We start from the raw sequence: 13,604 nt of genomic DNA on the forward strand, positions 1-13,604 counted from the left end.
GAAGCACAAGAAGCCTAGGGACTTGTTACATAGTCAGTGAGTGGTATATCCCAGACTATAAAATAATGTCCTCCCAGTTCTCTGCTCTAATCAGCAGACAGCACTGTATTAGCCACAAGTTTCAGCTGTTGAAGAAAATGTATATACAGTATCTGTTGGCCCCTTGTGAAGAAAATTTAAACTGGGGGGAGGAGAGAGAGATTGTCTGTCTGCTATTAATGTATTTTTCTTTGGGAAAAAAAACTGAGACTCTTTAATGTTATAATATCATTCAATTTCACTTTCTTTTGAATAAGTACAAGATCCTAACACACAAAGTTTAATGCTTTGTTACGAAAGACAGAAGTCAGTCAATGATGTTGATGTATGGTCACTGTTGTATACAATTCAGCATCCATTATGACTCTGTGTTATCTTCCAAATTGCCCAAGGGCATGGGTGTGTGTATGTACACATACATGTACAGAGAGAGAAGATCTCTTAACAAAATCTTTTCTAGTTCACCTTTTGACTGAGGCAATATTATCCAGTCATTTATCCACTAGATATTCAGGTCTGCCTGGGAAAGAGAGAAGTCTTGCTTCTAGATAGTTGCTGCTTTCTCCCTCTTCATGTCACCACTGTCTAAGGGCAGCCATTTGTAGTTTTCCACGTTAAGAACCTCGGATTTCTTTCAGCTATGCTATTTCCATGGAAAGTCATATTTTGCATGTTATTGGACTGTTTCAGCTGCATAACTTCTGCAGCCTGCGCCCTTATTTATTCCACAGTCATTTTGCAACAGCAGCACATGATCTTGTAATTACAAAAGCTCAGTTCCCTCTTAGCAGGGCTTCTATGCCTCTTTCGGCTTGTGCAGAATGCAGCAGCACATTGGCTCAGTGGACTGAGCAACCAGCCTATGATCATATTACATGCATCCTGTATTCCTCTATGCTGGCTGCCTGCAAAGTGGTGCATTGATATTAAGCTGGTATTTAACAGGGAGGTATCTGGTTATGTTCAAGACTTTGAGCCCCTTCCTGGCTAGTATATGTCCTCTGGCACCAACTCTTTTTGGGGGGGTTGGGGGGGGGGAGAGTTCTACTGTTATACCATAGCCTGGCAGGTGATCCCCAGGTTATATAAGTAATTCCTTCTGGCAATCAACCAGCATTCATTTCTTCCAGCTGGTAAGCATTGTTTAAATCCACCCAGAAGTGTTTTTATATTTGAACTAGGTCTGTCAATTAATCACAGTTAACTCACACGATTAACTCAGAAAGATTAATCGCACTTATAACAACAGAATACCAACTGAAATCTATTTAATATTATTGGATTTTTTTCTACATTTTCAATATTGATTTCAATTACAACACAGAATATAAAGTGCATAGTTCTCACTTTATGTTATTATTTTTTATTACAAATATATGCACTGTAAAAATGATAAACAAAAGAAATAGTATTTTTCAATTCACCTCATACAAGTAATGTAGTGCAATCTCTTTATTGTGAAAATTTAACTTAGAAATGCAGATGGGGGGGGGGGATTACATAACTGCACTCAAAAACAAAACAGTGTAAAACTTTAGAGTTTTACTCAATCCTACTTCTTATTCTGCCAATCGCTAAGACAAAGAAGTTTGTTTACATTGATGGGAGATACTGCTGCCTGCTTCTTATTTACAATGTCACCTGAAAGTGAGAACAGGCGTTCGCATGGCACTTTTGTAGCCAGCGTTGCAAGGTGTTTACATGCCAGCTATGCTAAACATTTTATGCCCCTTCATGCTTTGGCCACCATTCCAGAGAATATGCTTCCATGCTGATGATGCTCGTTAAAAGAATAATGCGTAAATTACATTTGTGACTGTACTCCTTGAGGGGAGAATTGTATGTCTCCTACTCTGTTTTACTCGCATTCTGCATATATTTCATGTTGTAGCAGTCTTGGATGATGACCCAGCATATGTTTGTTTTAAGAACACTTTCACAGCAGATTTGACAAAACGCAAAGAAGGTACCGATGTGCGATTTCTAAAAATAGCTACAGCACTTGACCCAAGGTTTAAGAATCTGAAGTGCCATCCAAAATCTGAGAGGGACGAGGTGGGGAGCATGCTTTCAGAAGTCTTAAAAGAGCAGCACTCTGATGTGGAAACTACAGAAGCTAAACCACCAAAAAAGAAAATCAGCCTTCTGCTGGTGGCATCTGACTTAGATGATGAAAATGAACATGCGTCAGTCAGCACTGCTTTGGATCATTATCAAGCAGTACCCTTCATCAGCATGGATGCATGTCCTCTGGAATGGTGGTTGAAGCATGAAGGGACATATGAATCTTTAGTGCATGTGGCACATAAATATCTTGCAACACCAGCTACAACAGTGCCATGCAAATGTCTGTTCTCACTTCAGGTTATATTGTAAACAAGAAGCGGGCAGCATTATCTCCTGCAAATTGTAACCAAACTTGTTTGTCTGAGTGATTGGCTGACCAAGAAATAGGACTGAGTGGATTCATAGGCTCTAAAGTTTTACATTGTTTTGTTTTTGAATGCAGGGTTTTTTTTGTACATAATTCTACATTTGTAAGTTCAACTTTCATGATAAAGAGATTGCACTACAGTACTTGTACGAGGTGAATTGAAAATACTTTTTTTTGTTTTGTACAATGCAAATATTTGTAATAAAAAATAAACATAAAGTGAGCACTGTAGACTTTATATTCTGTGTTGTAATTGAAATTAATATATTTGAAAATGTAGTAAACATCCAAAAATATTTAAAATAAATGGTATTCAATTATGTTAAAAGCGCAATTAATCGTGATTAATTTTTTTAATCACTTGACAGCCCTAATTTGAACCAGTGTCAGCCCATGTGTAACACTCCCATCCTCCAGCACTTTGTATCTTTCCAGTTGTGAGAATTTTTTCCATTATTCCTAAGCGGTAGTATCCCCTTACTGGGAGAATATACTGGTTAGAAATACTATTAGTCTTTAATAGGTAGAATTTCTGATTATCCAAAGATATCATTTCAATTCATGCAGCTGTCTGAAGAGCTGCGATGAGCCCATCACAGGACTGGACAGCCCCATGGAATAGAGAGGAGGCACTATATAATTGGTATGATAGCAACAAGCTATCATACAAATTCAGGAAGGAACAATCAGTTGCACACATACAAGATGAGAAATGACTGCCTAGGAAGGAGTACTGCAGAAAGGGATCTGGGGGTCATAGTAGATCACAAGCTAATTTTGAGTCAATAGTGTAACGCTGTTGCAAAAAAAAGCAAACATCATTCTGGGATATATTAGCAGGAGTGTTGAAAGCAAGACTTAATTCTTCCGCTCCACTCCACACTGATTAGGTCTCAACTGGAGTGTTGTGTCCAGTTCTGGGTGCCTCATTTCAGGAAAGATGTGGACAAATTAGAGAAATTCCAGAGAAGAACAACCAAAATGATTAAAGATCTATAAAACATGACCTATGAGAGAAGATTGAAAAAATTGGGATTGTTTAGTCTGGAGGAGAAGACTGAGGGGGACATAATTTTCAAGTACAAAAAAGTTTGTTAGAAGGAAGAGGGAGAAAAATTGTTCTCCTTAACCTCTGAGAATAGGACAAGAAGCAATGGGCTTTAAATTGCAGAAAGGGCAGTTTAGCATGTACTTCCTAACAGTCAGGGTGGTTAAGCACCGGAATAAATTGCCTAGGGAGGTTCTGGAATCTTTATCATTGGAAATTTTTATGAACAGGTTAGACAAACACCTGTCAGGGATGGTCTAGACCAGGAGTTCTCAAATTTTGTACTGGTGACCTCTTTCACACAGCAAGCCTCTGAGTGTGACTCCCCCACCCCCTTATAAATTTAAAACACTTTTTTATATATTTAACACCATTATAAATGCTGGAGGCAAAGCGGGGTTTGGGGTGGAGACTGACAGCTCATGACCTCCCATGTAATAACCTCACGACCCGCTGAACGGTCTAGATAATATTTCGTCCTGCCGTGAGTGCAGGGGACTGGAGCAGATGACCTGTCGAGGTCCCTTTCAGTCCTATGTACAACCCAAATCATCTCTGAATCACCTGACAGCATCCTAATTAAGCAATATTTCTATCCATGCTATACATTGCAGCTAATATAATTCGGATCTCTGTCCATTAAAATTGGCTAGTTGATTGCTACAGAAAATCATGGGGCTGGATTATATACTCCTTATTTCTGAGAAGTCTCATTTTACCCAGTCTTAAGCCATGTGAAGAGCACCTAGATATTATGGGGAGGGGTGATTCATAACAGTTTGTAGCAATAATGTGAATGATTTTCATTAATTTCAGATGTCAGGTAGATTTCCAAATAAAATGAGGTACAGTAGATGTACTTAAAATGTTCCTTACAGATATAGAAAAGTTTTCATTATATTCATGATACTTAAAATGGGGAATATCTCCAGAGCTGAAAGGAATTTTTTAAGTGTGCTCAGTCTATAGCATGATTTAATTATTATTCATCATTATCTGTTACCTATTCATTCAGTGCCACAAACATCTTGATTTTTACTGTTGCTTCAAAGAAGGGTAAGTTGCAGTCTGAGCCGTGGACATTGTGATCCATGGATTATGAATTTACCACCTGAGTCCATTGAGGCAGATAAACATTAGCAGTGAAAGGGGAGGCTTCTGTCCAGCCAGATATTTTCAATAGCCAGTTATAAGTGCACAGTGTGTGAAAGGAAGTGTGCCTCTCTGTGGTAGCTGCTGAAGGAAGATTTTTATTGGAATATAAAATTGTACTGTTTAAAATATTATGACAACGTTTTATGTTTAGATTCATCCTGTCACGGTTGCTTGCTTGAAGGGATTTTCCAGCACAGAGCCCATAGCCAATAGCTTTGTTCACCCTCCCACCACCCCAAGGAATTTTAACAGCTGCCAAAGGTCTGGCAGGATTTAGTAAACGGCTGTCCAATTTTTTTTTCCATGTTGGAGTTAGTTTGCAACTTTTAAGGATTTGAAAAAAGAGAGGAAAAAATCCTGTCTCATTTTGTGTTTAATTTTTTTTCAGTGATTTGTAGGTCTCATAAAATATAATGCATCCTTCTCTCAACTACGGTATAGGTCTGTCAATCAACAATAAATTAATAACCTCAAAGGCTATGACTAATCCTAAAGTACATAATATCATCAGGACTAGTCATTTTCCTAAATGTAGCAAGTCCTCTAGGGGACACTGGCAGGTCAGAGAGGAGAATGATAAATGTATCTTTATATACATGCTGTATAATTTTGCAAGAAATTCAGAAGCCATCACATATAAGAACTTTGCATTGTGTGGTTGCTAAGAAGAGGGCTCACTGGGAGGGACCATGCCCCAGGTCCTGAGTCACATAGGAACACACATCTGCAGAGAGAAATGGGGCAGAGTGTGATTGTCCCCATGCCATGCACCAGACGAGAGGATGAATGGAGGTGGGGAGGCCATCTTCTGGTGGATATGGGGGAGGTTCATTAAGGAAAGGAGAGGGAAGAAAAGGTGGAAGACTGTGTAGTGGGGGTGGGGGGAACAGAAGCCAAGTTTACTCATCTTTGGTCTATAAGGATAATTTAACTTTTTCCTTACCTTTCGAGATGTTAGGAACCCTTTCACAAAATTACAGACTCCATTATATGGACTACGGCCTGGCTATCTTTTGGATTTTTTCAGAAATGTTAAGTAGATTAAACCCCCTAGAGATACATTTACAGATGGGAATATATATTAAATTAATAAATCCATCACCACATTCTCTACTGAGAACCTGCTCCCATGAATTTTGACATTGGTTTAAATAAGAACAGGATCAGGCCTAAGGATCTTTAACACAAAGGTTACTATGAGTGTGGGTTATCAGTTACACTGATGACCTTGTGTACGCAGGGAAGAGTGACTTTGTGTTTTGGCACTAGTTGAATATGCACATGCTGTAGGGCAAAGAGCAGGGATTAATGACGGATGTATAAGGTTATGCTCATAATGCTAGCTATTGATCCATCAACCTTGCATTGTGGCCGTTTGCCAAAGTATCCTAAGTACTTAGGAGAATCCAGGGCTTTAAACTAAATGCTGACACACACATGATTTAAATCAACTTTAACATCTGAAAAAGTAAGATAGTAGATTTGGATTTTGTCAGAAGACTGAAACAAAGTGCTCCATTACAAAGCACACACAGCAGTGCTGACTGATGTCACAGTTCATGTTTTACACAAGATTTGGCTAGAGCATATAATTTGGCTAGAGTTGCTTCGTTTTAATGCTATGTAAAGAAAGGCTCATTTGAATACAATATTTCATTTGTAATCTGGTTTGACTAATCTTGTTAACTAATTCTAATGAATACTTCGATATTAACTTGGTTAATTAATTCTGCCAGTATGATATGCAGATTTCTTAGGGCCAGATTGTGATTGGCTAGAACACAGAGATGAATAGGAAGAGGAAGCACACAAGGAGGCTCCTACCCCATTACCCATCACATGACACTCACACTTCTTGTGTTCAGGAGATTGCAGGAGCTGTCCCCTTCATACTTCTGCCAGGGGTGCATATTGCCACAACGATGTGGAGAAAAAGATGGGGCAATGCCCTCCACCCCCACCCCTGCCAATGGACAGTCAAACTAGGGAAATATGATGCAGACACTGGTAGGGTGTAGCAGCAAATGTGGTCCCAGAATTCATCATGGAGTGATGCAGCTTCCCAGGGCTGTGTCCATTGGTGTGGTTAAAACCTTAAAATTAGCCATACAGCCATTGTTCAAATAGTGCTGTGGCCTGATTCCACAACCTTTCCTCCCGTGATTAGTCGTTATTTGTGCATATAGTCCCGTTACAGTCAGTGGGAGGCAAGGTTACTTGTGTGACTAAGCATCACACAAGGATTAGGCCCTCTTGTGCAGTGTATTTGTAGCTGATTTGTGGCAAGAGCAATCATTACCAGAAAAAGAACAATATTCACAGCAAATTAATCTGATAGCTCATCTCCCTGTGTATATTGTACCATGAATTTGTCCTGCAAGAGTTTTGCCCAGCTCAAATTGAAAACTCTTGGTTAAATTATATTTGCTAGTTCAAAGTGTTTTCTTAAGGCTATAGTGTATATTTATCTTTCTGTAGTTTTCCAAATCAACTTGCTGTAGATTTACAATCTCATAAAAATCATACTTGTTCAAAACGAAATACAGCAAAACCAGTGTTAACTGGCAGCCCAAGGAACCAGCAATGTCAGTGGCCTAGCAGAAGTAGACTTTTACTAAAGGTCAAACAGAAGTGTGCTTGAATCCTTACAGACGCTTTAAATTGGTCCCTTGAGAAACAGAATTGCCTGTTAAAGGTTCTATTTAAGTGGAGGTTTCAGTGTAATGTAGCCATGCTCAAGAAAAACCTTGTTTTTCAGAAATGAGTTATAAAGTTATGGTTTCATTCTGCAGTTGGATTTCTTATTATAACTTGATCAGTGTAATAATATAGAAGATATGGAGGGATTTAAAATCTGCAGTGCAGTAATCTGAAATTAAAACTGTGCAGGTGTGCATTTTAAAAAGGTGTTAATTGAGTAGGATAGATAGAAACATAAAGCAGGGATCAGGTGCAAGTTTCTTAGTAAAAACAGAGCATACAAATCCTGAGCTCTGTAATCTGCAGCCTTTCAAGATATTACCTCACCCACCTTGTTTTTTTCTGCAGTCATTTAAGAATTGGTCTGTATTACATTACATCTGTCATGTTTCTGAGTTTCAGTGTGGATTTATAACTTACCAACAGACTGTTCAGAGTTGTGAACCGTTTCCAAATAAAAAACTTTTTTTTTTCATTGCGACTTCTGGATTGATTTTCTACCACCTGAACAAATGTAGTATCCCCTTTCCTTCTCTCTGTGCTAGCCTGGGGCTGCCTACAATGAGCTTATTAAGGGGAAGTTTGAGCCCTTTAAAATAGTTTACACTGCTGTTCCGTAAAAATAAGAACTGGTAGCAGAATGTAAGATTATTGGCATGAAAAGTTAATGAAGTTGCATGAAAAGTTGTATGAAAAGTTAATTTGCTGCAGCATGGAGAGTGTAAAAATAAGAGAGCTTCCTGTGAGTCTACGCTGGCTTCTTTGAATCTAATTGATAAAAGCAATGTTTATAAGACTTCAGGCACATTTATTTGTAATCATTTAATCATCCTTAAAGGAGAAAAGTAGGAGACAGCTATTGGAATTTTTTGTTGTTCATCAGAGAGTCAGTTTTCTGTATTGCTAAGGTTTGTGGGCCACATTTCAAGAGAGCCCAGCACCAGTAGCTCCCAGTAGGCTGAATTTTCACAAGAGCTCATCTCCTGGCAGCTGCAGTTGAAATCAGTAGGTGCTGTACATTTCTGAAAATCCAGCCGCTTACTCAGGTGCCTAAACAGGAAGTGAGCTTGCTAAAAACCCAGTTGCAACCGTGAGTGCTGAGCACTTCTGAAAATCTGCCATTTTCCCCTACTTTTAGTAATGCAAACTCATGCGTTTAGTCTCGGTGCCCTATCAAAAGACAATTCAATATGATTTGTTTTTCCTAATTGACTGGTTCGAAGTATAGCTCTGCTCTGTCACTTCATGAACTCATCCATACTTGAACAACTTGTCTGCTTGGATTAATTTGTACCGTGAAGGGGCAATATTGTTACCAAGGAAGAATCCACCTTACTCTGAAACTCTAATAGGTTACGGGAAAGGCACTTTGCCAGATTCATGTTTGTTTAGTCATTGGCAAATGTCTCTCTGTGTAATAGGAATCTTTACAGGAATGCAAATGTTTGCAATAGATCATGGAAAAAGAACAACTCATTACTACTTCTGATTTTAATTATCCTATGCCTTGTTAGTTTTTCAGCCATCACTGGACAAGTTTATGTTTTAATGATGATGGAAGTTAGAAGTTTCATGTTGGCATTATTGTGTTATTCTTTAGGGACATTCCAGCTATATTACACACCTTGACTGGTCCCCGGACAACAAGTATATAATGTCAAACTCAGGAGACTATGAAATACTATACTGTAAGTATGAAATTAAATTATATGTACGGGACAGAAATTTGCCTTAGCAATCATAGTACATGGAAGAATGTATGTGGTCAGGGCTGTCTGTGCAAAATGCTTTCTGACAAAGGAACTAATTTGAACTTTTGTAACCTGATATCCTGATATTATTCAGAGCTGTGTATTACCTAATGGCAATTCCAAATATAGTTTACTTCTCTACAAGGTCATAAATCAGGATAACAACTTAGAATTTACAGAACAAGTGGCACTAGGTTATGATGTTGCTCCAAAAGGTTTTGCACTTTGAAAATAGTATGTATAGGTTGTCTATTTAGTATCAACAGTGTATAAGATTTGCAGGAGAAAAGCTTGAACCAATAACAGTATTTATATAGCTGTATAGTAATAGTATTTGCATACCTTCTGCCTTTTTTAAATGTATGTGTTTATTAGATGCGTCTAGCAACTATGCAGAACCACACCTAAAGCAATGTGAGCTGGTCAGAGCACAGACATTTTAATCTGTTTTAAAAAATAGATTGTTTTCCCCCTATTCTCTTTGGAGGAAGTCATCAGTTTGGAATTGATGGGCTGTGACTCCTCTTTCTTTACAGGCATGAATAACCACTATTTGCAAATGAAAAATGTCTAGCACCTTCTCAGGTCTGTTCCACCCATTGCAACTCAGCTGTCAGCTGATAGTTCTGGATCTGTCCAAAGTTTCTGTGACTAATTGTCTATGCAGTGAGGTGAAGGGCTGCAACCCATCAATGCCAAACTGCTGAATAGAAAGACAGAATCATTCCCTTTCTGGTTACAAGGTGAAAGGGGATTGAGACTCCAGTGGCAAATGGTTCCTCACTACCCAGAATCATGATTTTTTTTAAAAGTGAACTTCCTGAGTGAGTGTGAGTGAGTGACTACTACTCCTAACAAGTATGAGGTCTGGCAGCATGGGAGCTGAGATGTTAATTGAAACATTTTATAAAGCACTTTAATGAGGGAACCAAGAAATGGGGGGTGGGGGTTAGGTCCCAATTCTGATCTTAGGCCAGTGTAAATTAGAAGTAATGGAAGGTGAAATCGAAGTAGTTGGAGATACAAAGGTGTAAAATCAGTGTAAATGAGAGGAGAGTCAGGCTCTTGGGTCCAAAATAAAGCTCAGAAGTACTTGGAATTTGGTGAAGGATCTCTCCCACGATGGAGGAATCTAGTCCTGGCCTTGTCATTGTCTTCCCAGAATGATTCAAAAATGGTTAAAAAAAATTGCACTTAATTAGTTTCTCCAACATTCTTAGTGTCTTCAAGGAACAAAATAGGTGGATCTAATTCATATGCCATTACTGTTAATTCACGTCTTTTAAAGGGGACATTCCAAGTGGCTGTAAACTTATCAGGAATCGTTCGGATTGTAAGGATATAGATTGGACGACGTACACTTGTGTGCTAGGGTTTCAAGTGTTTGGTAAGCACCATTTAACTTGCTTTTTCCCCTTTGTTTTGTTTAACCATTATTATGCTAGATTTTGTCATTGGAAATACTCGATTAATGATCATGGTATGGTAATTGGAATGTCAGTACAGAATTGCTTCAGTTACCTCATGGTAGTATTATTATCAGATACCCCCAACAATTCCCTTATGTCTGACACACCATCCCAGGAGACTGCCCGCAATGCTGGTCATGTGATCAATCTTAAGCAGGACGTAGCTCTCCAAAGGTAGATATTCTCCATAGATAATGCATATTCATCTTCATATTAAAGATTTGGGGGTTTTTTTGTTCTACTAATTTTAGACTCTGGAGTTTGGGCCTTGAGCCATAAACTGTTCTGTTTTGAGAGATGGTACTGGGGATGGGAATGGGGAGGAGAGAAAGTACAGTAAAGATCTGAGGTGTATACTTTGTACTATGTAGTCCATGACTCAGAAGGGTGGCTACACCATTTGAGGACTACAGTCAAAGATAAGCAATGTGCCCTATGTCTGCAAAGGAGGAGTGCTTTAAAAAATTAAACAGATTTTTTTAAAACAGATCTACAAAAATTTAAAGAATGAACAGTGTTATGTATGATTTTTATACCAAAACTCAGGGCTGTGGCTGAATAGTTCAGGTTATTTTCTGCAAAATGGCATTCTGTCAGTCCTAAGTAAGAGCCCTTCTGTGAAGTGTTGAGGGATATTGTTCAACTTACCAATGTTGTGAACCAAATCATGTGAGCAGGGTGCTAAATGTTTCACATTCACTACTAGTACAAGAGATCTGCCTCTGGTGTTCACACTTATATGAAATATAAAAAGTAGGTAGAAGCAAGTTAGTAAATTCTTGGGGATCAGAGATCAGAGCGTGCAAAGCCTTTCTTCTTGGCTAGTGGGAGTTCACTTTTCAATGCCAATTTATTTGCTGGAAGGAAGAAAATAGAGATGTTTTTCTGAATGCTTACTCTTCATGTAGCCTTTGATGATAACCACATACCCCCTCTGAGAGGATCTCCTTAATACGCAAGTGCTCTAGAAGGGCTACATTTAAGTTGCTGGCTACAGTGACACTCTTATATGTCAAATAAGCCGGGCACCTGATAGTTTGGTCTTTATAATCGAAGACCTACAGTCCTTTCTCTTTAGAGGTGGATAGTTGAGATATGCTGGAACATGCCTCTGGTGTAGGTGAACAGATACCTACACTGCTGCTTGTTGGTATTTTGATTAGATTCTGGCTCCTGTTAGCCTGAAAAATTAATTTAATGTTCTACATGCACATGTTTATCCAATCTCTGTTGATGGCATTCAGAGCAGATGGCTGCTTTCTCCTGAAGCTCTGGGTGTGTAAGGCTGGATTGATTAATGATATTTGTCTGCAGCGTTGATTTCCTAACTTTCTTTGCTGTTATGGAGCAAATACTGAAAGAGTGGAAACTGTACCATGAAGGAATGGGTATTGTTAGTGCCTCACAGGAGATTCATCAGGTAGCAATGAGGAAGTGCAAGGAGCCAAGCTTTCAGCATTTTCACAAGAGTTTAATGTCCTGGTCAGTGAGCAATGAAATACTTTAAGGGCGGCAGGAGGACTGAGCCGGGCCTGTACCCTCTGTTATGTTATGATAGGATTCGAGGCACTCCTTATACATTTTTTTTTTACTTTACATTTTGAGTTAATGAAAGATGCCGTCTTGCAAGCACTAAAACTACAGCAGCACTACATTTAGCAACATAGCAGATACAATATGGGTAGTAGCTGTATCAGATTCCCTACTCTTTCTCAGAAGTGCCCTTCAACCAGGATATAAAGGGACAATGTCTGGAGATGCAAGAGGAATTCTGTTTCCATGCTCAATCAGTCATTAGCTATACTGCTGACATTGCATACAAGAAAGTCAGTTGTGGTGGTACCAGTATCTCTATGATTTGAACACTTATTCACTCTGATTTGGATCTAGACCACCAGCTCATTCTACTTAGCAGACATCAGATAGGAGCTAGTGATGACCTGGGCCAAATTCAGCTCATGCAGATGAACTGATGACATGCAGATGAACAGCTCTGTATTTCATTACCAGTACCCTATGCCACCCAGGCCCTTTCTTTCTCTTGTGTATTTTAAACTGCATTTCAGTTGCTGGTAATTCTGGTCAGAGTTTCTGATTTATCTCCATTCCATCCAGATTATTATGCACTTCTACTATTATGTACTAAAGTTTCATTAAACTTAACAGCTCTCAGATTCTTCAGAGTTCTAAGGGGTCTTGGGTTCACAATAGAAAGTGAAATCCGAGTGATACTTCTAAATGAAAAATCCACCAGTGACTCACTAGTGTGTTTAAAAATAAAGCGAGCACAGCAAATACTGTGACATCAGTTATTCTGCCAAAAATCATTTGTCATCTTCAAGGTGTAGTTGCAAACTTAAAAAGTTCCAGGCCCATCATGTTTTAATTTTCTACTGTTGGACATTCCTGGTCCTTACAAACATCCAGGACCATTGACTTAGTCTCAAATTAAAGCATTGTCATCCAGCATGAGACCTGCTTTGATGCTGAGCAACTCACTTCACCTCTGAGGGCATGTTTCCTGTACCTTCCTTTGACTTTTCTCTGTTCAGATTGTAAGCTTTTTAGACATGGACTGTCTCGTGTCTATTACAGTGCCTAGCACAAAAGAACAGTATCTTATAGGGACTACTTATACTGTCATACAAAATAATAGTAATAATATAAACATCGCTATTTTAAAAAGTTTTTAAACATTCTATACTTTTTTTAACCCTGTCAGCCATAGAAAGGAAAAATCCTATCAGTTTGTTAAAACAGATTATCTTTTTGTTTGACTGCTAATATCAAATTGGAGTGTACAATAGAGCCCCCTCTCTCGTTATAAATTAAGAAGGGGGACATAGTCTAGCTCTCTGGTCAACATCTGTCCAGAATGGCATCTGTAATTTCAGGAAGCAGATAAAATTGTAGAGTTGTTGCTTAATTTAGGCTCCTAAATATAAACGTCAAAGAAATGTCTGCAGCAGAGTTTTGAATATATTCTAAAGTTCATTTATTAGCCCCAC

The 13,604-nt window shown here is 38.6% G+C and overlaps 1 protein-coding gene across 4 annotated transcripts in view; it reads left to right on the forward strand.

Annotated features, from left to right (window-relative positions):
• Positions 1-13,604, forward strand: part of EML4 (EMAP like 4) — a 259,496-nt gene that overhangs the window by 239,917 nt on the left and 5,975 nt on the right. For all 4 annotated transcript variants that reach the window (XM_045009994.1, XM_045009992.1, XM_045009993.1 and 1 more), the window contains 2 exons: positions 8,977-9,064; positions 10,416-10,514. In XM_045009994.1, the coding sequence (XP_044865929.1) occupies positions 8,977-9,064; positions 10,416-10,514 (187 nt within the window). The remainder of the gene's footprint in view (positions 1-8,976; positions 9,065-10,415; positions 10,515-13,604) is intronic.

The sequence above is a fragment of the Mauremys mutica genome, chromosome 3, assembly GCF_020497125.1.
Source record: "Mauremys mutica isolate MM-2020 ecotype Southern chromosome 3, ASM2049712v1, whole genome shotgun sequence".
NCBI classification, from domain to species: Eukaryota; Metazoa; Chordata; order Testudines; family Geoemydidae; genus Mauremys; species Mauremys mutica.